Genomic DNA, 8,715 nt, shown 5'->3' on the forward strand with positions numbered 1-8,715 from the left:
CATTTAGTTAGTTACAGGAATAGATGAAAACATTGATTTGAATCAATGATGAGATTGTGGGAATTGGATTTATGTTGTTATTTTACTATTTTCAATAAGGCAATTTTAAAAATGAGAAAAGTCAAAAATAGACTAGAATTCTAACCCATTGTTAATTATGCATATAAGCAAATATGTTTATAAAAATAGATTTAAAATGCAATGAACTAAGCAGATGTTCACAAGTGTTTCCACATGTTGGTCACTCTGGTCACAGTGAAAAAGCAATTTATTAGTCTACAATATCGTTGTTCATATTTGCCTTTTCTCAAAATCTCCATGTCTTAGTTAACCAAAGACACTAGAAAGCAAGCAAAAAAAAAAAAAAAAAAAAAGTAAATTACTAAGTTTCTGAGTAAATAATGAAGTTTAATGTCTCAATTCTACAGTCTAATAGACACTGTAAAATGTATAAAGTGAATCAACACGTTAATTTAGCCTCTTTTTCTGAGGACTTATTAGGAAAACACCCACTAAGGTAATGTCCTTCTCTTGCACTCTTTTTTTCCCAGGATCTTTTCCAGCCTAAGAGTAGTGATAGATGTTTTGTTTGGATTTTTCTGGAGCGGTAGAAAGTGTGGAAGGAGCTCCTTGAAGTGTTGTTTGTGTATGCTAGATATCAGTGAATTTCTGAAAACACGGTCAAAATTTCTCTCCACAAGGATTTCTCAAATACTCTGAAGAAAGATATTGTTGAGAAACCGCTGAGTTGAGTCCATTCTGATGGCACTGTTTCCTGCAAGGGTTTCAAGTTGACAACTCATGCTGAAATTCACAATTGTGTAAAGTGCATACATCTTAATATGTTTATTTCATCTATAAATATTAATTATATATTTTGTATTGGTTCTGTGGCTTTTATCTCTTTAACTGAGATTTTGTAAATGTAATTTTCGCGGCAGCTCAACAGTTTCAACGTTTTGTGGCACTAAACACCATCAAAAGCCCTTATATGGCTCTCCAATCATTAAAACCTGAGTATTATGGGATCAGAGAAAAGATCTCTTTGCCTACCACCTGGGGAAAACATTACCATTATGTTGGAGATTAATAAAGTAAGGCTAAAGGCCAAAGGCAACATGACCCTGTGTCCTACTTGACCCCGTGATCCTTTAGCACTGGACTGGGAAGCCAGGGCAGTTGTAAACTTTGACTTTCCAATGTACTCAGGAAAGTATGCAACCTATCTTTTTCCCTAAGCTAAAATTAAATTGATAATTAGTTTTTTAAAACTTATTATTTTTGCCCAGGTCATCATCTTCTTATGTGATTTTTAGATGTTCAGCTTAAATATAGTATTTTAATTAATAAATAACATTTAAAATATAAGAAACATCTAAAAGCCATCTTACATTTTTCTTTCTCTCCTTCTCTCTCTCTCTCTCTCTCTCTCTCTCTCTCTCTCCCTTTCTCTCTTTCTTTCTGTTTTTTAATCTTGGCATAGAGGAAGCGGGAAGTTACTTAGCACGGTTCCGGGTTTCTCGCGCCCCGCCCGTCCCCCCTCCCTATCACTGCTACTGGCTCTTGGTCCCTCCGTTGGACTGTCCTGCGGAGAGAAACCCCAGCCCATCGGTCTGCGCTGGGACCGCCCGCCGCGCATCTGCCCTTCTTCGCTGACTCCGCCCCGCATCTGGCCAGACCCGCCTCGCGTCAGAGCTGACCCACTCACTGCGCGTTTGCCAGTCAGTCTCTCCGGACCTGCCTCGAGCCTCAGGCTGCTGAAATCACCGCGCCTCACTCGGTCCGTACCCAGTGGGCATCTTGGGTATCTGGGCGGTCTTCGATCCCCCGCGCGTGTGTCTGTCTGTCTGTCTCTGTGTCCTATCCGCTGCCTGCAGCCTGCCTGCCGGTCTTATCGCACCAAGTGTCTAGTGTACCCGTTCGCAGACGCTGAGTGCGGAGAGGCCTTAGCGAAAGGCTAGCCAGCCCGAGACTGGCCAGGCAGCCGGCGGAGGAATACGCGCTCGGTCCCTGCCCTTGTTGATATCATTTTAAACCAAGAGGAGCTCTAGGCCTGTATTTATGCAGAAAACGGGTCGGGAGGCCTCTGCCTGCAATGCTAGTTGTGGGGAGCCAGCCAGCTGCTTGGTGGCTTCTCACAATTTCACGGGGACAGGAAAATTACGTTTCCGGTACTGGCTTTTGAAACTGATTTTAAATCTGAACGGGTGACAATTTTAAGTCCCCGCAGGGAGAATAGATTCGTATTTGGGGCGCCTTTTTGTCTGATGTGTTTGTTCTGAGCCTGCTGACCAGCTGTTTCTGAACTTCATTTTCTCAGCCTCGACAGTGATTCTGAGTCTGCTTTTAGCTTCCTTTTGCCTGCCTTGGCTTTTTCTGTTCCTGAACAGCTGTTTGGCCCATAGCTTAGAGAAAGCAGCCTTTTTTCTCTTCAAAGAGAACCTCCTCCCAGTGCTCAGAGAGATGGGGAGCGGGGAGCCTAATCCTGCTGGCAAGAAAAAGAAGTATCTCAAGGCCGCTCTGTACGTGGGTGACTTGGACCCAGATGTCACCGAGGACATGCTCTATAAGAAGTTCAGGCCTGCTGGCCCTCTGCGATTCACCCGAATCTGCCGTGATCCGGTGACCCGCAGCCCCCTGGGCTATGGCTATGTTAACTTCCGCTTTCCCGCGGATGCAGAGTGGGCCTTGAACACCATGAATTTTGATTTGATTAATGGAAAACCATTCCGCCTTATGTGGTCTCAGCCAGATGACCGTTTAAGAAAGTCTGGAGTGGGAAATATATTCATCAAAAACCTGGACAAATCCATAGACAATAGGGCCCTGTTTTACTTATTTTCTGCTTTTGGGAACATTCTGTCCTGCAAAGTCGTATGCGATGACAACGGCTCTAAGGGTTATGCCTATGTGCACTTTGACAGCCTGGCCGCTGCCAATAGAGCCATCTGGCACATGAATGGAGTGCGGCTCAACAACCGCCAGGTGTATGTTGGCAGATTCAAATTCCCAGAAGAGCGGGCGGCTGAGGTCAGAACCAGGGATAGAGCAACTTTCACCAATGTTTTCGTTAAAAACATTGGAGACGACATAGATGACGAAAAACTGAAGGAACTTTTCTGTGAATATGGGCCAACTGAGAGTGTTAAAGTAATAAGAGATGCCAGTGGGAAATCTAAAGGCTTTGGATTTGTGAGATATGAGACACACGAGGCTGCCCAAAAGGCTGTGCTAGACTTGCATGGAAAGTCCATCGATGGAAAAGTCCTCTATGTAGGGCGAGCACAGAAGAAAATTGAACGTCTGGCTGAGTTGAGGCGGAGATTTGAACGGCTGAGGTTAAAAGAAAAAAGTCGGCCCCCAGGGGTGCCTATCTATATTAAGAACTTGGATGAGACAATCAATGATGAAAAACTGAAGGAGGAATTTTCTTCCTTTGGGTCAATTAGTCGGGCCAAAGTGATGATGGAAGTGGGGCAAGGCAAAGGATTTGGTGTGGTCTGCTTTTCCTCTTTTGAAGAGGCTACCAAAGCAGTGGATGAGATGAATGGCCGCGTAGTGGGCTCCAAGCCCCTGCACGTCACCCTGGGCCAGGCCAGGCGCAGGTGCTGAGAATAAGAATGCTCAGTTCGTTTCAGCCTTAGTTGGTGCCTCCTTAGTTTGGGCTCCTTTGTGATAAGGGGTTATTTTATGCTAATTCACAAGTTTCTTTTTTTTTTTTTTAAAGTGAATTCTTTCTTTTGAAAAAAAAAAAAGCAAAACTAGAAAACTGTTCAATTTAGAATGGAACATAATTTCTAATTGTAAAATTGTCGTTTTGTATTTTTTTGATGTAATATCCTTAGAAATATGTAGAATAAAGTGTATTCCTCCACTTTTTTTTTTCCTGAACAGTCAAGGTGAGGCAATTGATTGAGTATATTTCCCTTCTTATTTCAATAATACTCTATTATTTTTCATGAAAATATTTTCAACATGGTTCTTCTGAATCTATCACAGTGAAAAGTTCTAACTTGCTTTTTGAGAAGTCAGTACAGCAGGGAAAATCATATGTGATCCAATTAACATCTGCATAATTTCACTTAAAATTTTTATGCAAAATGAATTTTTTTAACGTGAAATTTATTTTATTTTCTTTATTTATTTGTATTCTTGTTTCATTTTTTAATATGTTGTGAACATACTACAGACTTGATAATACTTTTGACTAATTGTTGGGAGTGGTTGTATTAACTTCTCGCCCAAATAAGTAAGCATATTGGTGTTTTCTCAATTAGTCACTTAGAAAATTAACACTTAAGGCAGTGGCTATTTAAAGTAAGAATTGCATCTTAAAAACCTTTCCTAAAGATTTGGTATTTGAGGATACTTTCAGTACCACTCCTACCATCCATTTTTCTGAATTCCTTAGTACATATACTTGGATCATGTTAAATTAACAAGAAAAATGAATAACTGCACTGAATTGCCTTTACCTATAAATAATTTAATCTTTTACCTTCAGCTTTTATCAACTGTCAATATAAAAGGCAAATAATCCACAGAATGATGTTGAAAAACTTCTTGGAAGAACACCTTCTATTAAACTTGTTATCTCTTGTAAATTATTGAGTGTATCCTTTTGATAATGTTCACAGATGTTTCAAAGGTAAGGAATAGGTTGTCTCTTGGATTAAGTCATATGCCTCCAGCTATTATATGAGAACTGTGAAACCAATATGGTTTTCTTTATGTCTTGGCTGCTTGAAAATTCAAAAAAAAAAAAAGGTTTTGTTCAATATTGCAGTTACGTTAATTAGCCTGTAATTTCTAAATTAGAGATTCTCTACATTTCACTTGTGGTTTCCTGTTCTCCTCATTGCCGGCCTTCCATTCATATTACACTTATTTTTCTATTTTTTGTATTACCTTTTTAAAAATATATACCTGTTCAAGTCCTTTTAGGAAGAAGAAAATACCTAATTTATGTAAAATTTAATAATTACTTTTTTATAATATGATTCACTTATGCCACAGATTTGACCATTAGAATATGTTTTTGTCTCTACTGTCAGTTTTATTACCTTATATACAAATCTTCATTTTCATACATAGTACAATGTAAATAAATAATTTTGTTAACACTTTTGTTAGCTCTTTGACCATAAAATAATGACAATAAGCTGTTTCTATGTATTTGTTTATCTACAAATTACAGGTTTATTCGTTTTCAAATATTTTCAAAATGGAAATCACTGTTTTTATTGATTATAAACGTAACACATGCTCATTGTAAAAAATGTACACAGTGCAGAAGGAAGTAAAATTTCCACAGTTCAGAAATAACCACAATGAACATTTTCAATGTGTAAATATCTTTTTGTATTTTTTGCTATGTATACACAAACATTTTGACCAAAAATCCATACTATATTTACTGTTCTGTATTTTTAATTTTAAACTGAACCATAATCATCTTTTCATGACAGTAAATATCAATCTCTATCATCATCTTAGTGACTGCATAGTATTCCCTTGTGTTGACATATTATAATTTATCTAAACAGTTTGCTACTGAATCTAATTTATGTGATTTTTCACATATTTACATGCGTAAACAATGCCGTGATGAACATCACTTGCTTAAAACCGTTATTAATTCCATGACTGCAAAAAAATTTATATAATTTGCAAAAGCTTAAATCTGATGAAAAAAATATGTGCACATCATATTGATATATGTATCAAAATTTTGGAATACTTTCAAGATATATTCTGCATTTAGATTGACAAATGGAAAACTAAAAACAAATCTTATTTTTCATTTTTCTGAGCCAAATTGCTTTACACCATTGTGATTATTAACGTATATCAAAACTATGAAACTACAAATAAAATTTAAAATGTTTATGTTGGTAATTATTTATCATATATACTCTCGATTTGTTTTTACCCATTACCAGTCTTCAGTTAAATTTATAAACCTGAAGTATCAGTGTTAGCCTGCAGCCTTTACAAATGCTTTGATTCAATATAAATCTAGACAGGTATCTATAATGTAGAAATTATCAAATAAAAGCATTTAACATATTTTTGGAACAATGGATTTAAACTATTACTATTTTTGAAAAGCTAGCCAGTGTAAAGAAAAGAAGAAATTAAAATATACCTAAGAACAGATAAAATATATATGTTTAGTGCTTTGATAAACTGTTGAAAAAAACACTGTAAATTCCGTTGGTGAAAATCAAAGCGAAAACATAAAGGAAAGATATTCTCTATTTGAATGTAAACACCAGGGTAGTTTTTCAATCCTGTACTTTTGCTCATCATTTCTTTTATCACAAGATAATTAGTACAAATTAAATAGTTAGGTTACGAATGCACCATTTAGTACAAATTTTGTTTTGTTCTGTTTGGCTTTTCAAAACAGTCACTTGTATAAACTTTAAATGTACCCAAGGAGAAGAAAACTAAAAATATTGTTTTGTAATTGCAAGCCATCACAGTCAAGGTTATTTTGAGGAGGCTTTTTTGTACAAGAAGTTGGCACATACTGCTGCCTATCTAGTAATAATGGTGAAGGAGAAAAATAAAATATTACACATGTAAGTGATATCTTTAGGCCAGTGGGAAAAAGTTACAGTATTTTTTTAAGGGGAGAGAGGAATGGAGTGAATACCCTCTTCCCTATAAATAAGTGGCCTAATTTAAGGGAATAATTAGAAATCTATCAATATATGACTGCAGACAGATAAAACAAGTTTTTTCAGCACTTATGATAATAGCTGGAATATAGGAGGCATTCCACAAATATTTGTGGAATGAATGAATTCATAATCTGAATTATACCCCTCCATTTGTTTGCTTTTCAATTCCCTCAATATTTGATAAAAGAAATGAGTTATTACAGAATAAGCCATTTGTATTAAAGCCCATCTTATGAAGAAATAATTGAGAAATGATTGGTTACATAGACTGGTGCTTATACATAGTGTTATTGGTTACATAGACTAGTGCTTACAGTGTTAAGGTTTCTCAATGCTTTCCTTCTTCTCATGCTCGTTTTTTCATGGTTTTTGTGTTTCATACTTGATTGATGAGCCTGTCTTAAACAGACAAAGCTTCTAATAATTGGCATAACTTAAATCAAACAGTCTATTTGTAGAGCAACACTTTTTATAAGTTAATGGGGTGCTCCATCGAGTCCAATGCTATTTCACAAAGTCGTGCTCCTGAATCCAACAGTATGACCACAATCATCCTTGAGATACAAGAGCATGCTCATTTGAAGTGAATTAATTCTTACACATTTTAGGGTTTTATTTACTGCCCATGAAATGTAACTTAACAAATGATTCCTTGCAGCCTCATGAGAGTTAATGTATCCCTCTTGGTTCCAGGGAATCACAGTAAGTATTTAAAAATCGTCTAGCTACCATTGGAAAGATGAGAAAATAAAGCCCTGATGAATTCAAAGTATCAATACTGAAGATATCATTCTTATAAAACTTTAAAAAACTAACTCCAAATACTTTCACCCTCAAAAGTCGCAGTCAACTTCAAAATATCTCCCATCTGGTAGAAAAAAAGATCAGTTTACTCACTAAATTTCTCATCAAAATTTGGGAACTTCACAGTTTATTTATTTTTAAAAATTAGTGCTTAAGGGAGATAAGGATGAGTGCTGATAAGGGATGAGTGCTGATATTGTATGGCATGACTGGCTCTGTTTTAGAGCTAATGTAAGTGAAACACAAGATGTTGGCATCTTTTGTATGAAAAAATAAGTCTTCTATAATGTAAACTAAATAATTTTACATCCTTTCGTGATTGAATTGAAACTTCTAAAAGGATAAATTATGCTTTTGAAAAATCAAGAACTGTACAAATCAGTATTTTAAAAAGTAATGTAAGCGAATTTACACAGAATGACAGCCAACTTTTTTTAAGTCACCTCTCTCTGAGGATATTGAGCAGACTAACTCCCTGACTAAAACAAATACAGAGAGGAATTTACAAATATTTCTTTTTCAGTGTCTCAGGAAGCCCAGAGTATATCAGTAAATGGTCTTATTGCACAAAAATCTATCATATATTAATATTTATAAATAAAGAAAGAAGAACCTACTTTAGTCTTTTTGTCTCAATGGGCAGTTTTATTACATTAAAGATTGTTACAGAGCAAAGCAAGTCAGGATGAATAATTTGTTTCCTATTTTATTGATGAATTAAAAAAAATAGGGGAGTTGCAAATTAAGTCAAGAAGAATTAAAAAGAAAGGATGTACAGAAATAAATAGTAATTTAAATGTTAGAAGTGTAAATACTTTAAAGGCATTAAAATTCTGCCTATTTTGATACTTAATTGAAGGTAAAACATCACAAACCGTTTGTATTCAATTTGTATGGTTATTTTTATCACTGATTTGACTACTACAGTGACACTAAGCCTCAGGAGTATTTCATTTGTAAGTGAATTTGCTTAAATAATTATTGGTGCTAATCTACTTCCGTCTACTCTCTTACCTCCCTCACTGAATCTCAATCCCATCCTTGCTGAGTATTCAAAAATACATGAGGTATTTCTGGATTATATAGTCTGTCTAAACATCAGCTCAGAAATTTATTTGTAGCTATTAGATGTGCATGTGTTTGATATTGTACAATTCGGTGAGACAAAGCTTCAGGACTTGCATGGTAAGTTGTACATGGTGGGAAACTTGTCTACTGTTTA

The 8,715-nt window shown here is 35.8% G+C and overlaps 1 protein-coding gene across 1 annotated transcript; it reads left to right on the top strand.

The window, feature by feature from the left end:
• The first annotated feature begins 1,483 nt into the window (after positions 1-1,483).
• PABPC5 (poly(A) binding protein, cytoplasmic 5) lies at positions 1,484-5,490 on the top strand. Its single transcript, XM_011995096.1, has 2 exons — positions 1,484-1,780; positions 2,321-5,490. Exon 2 carries the CDS (start codon positions 2,464-2,466, stop codon positions 3,610-3,612), a length of 1,149 nt encoding a protein of 382 aa, XP_011850486.1. The 5' UTR covers positions 1,484-1,780; positions 2,321-2,463; the 3' UTR covers positions 3,613-5,490.
• Positions 5,491-8,715: the final 3,225 nt, after the last annotated feature.

The sequence above is a fragment of the Mandrillus leucophaeus genome, unplaced genomic scaffold, assembly GCF_000951045.1.
Source record: "Mandrillus leucophaeus isolate KB7577 unplaced genomic scaffold, Mleu.le_1.0 Scaffold470, whole genome shotgun sequence".
Lineage (NCBI taxonomy): Eukaryota > Metazoa > Chordata > Mammalia > Primates > Cercopithecidae > Mandrillus > Mandrillus leucophaeus.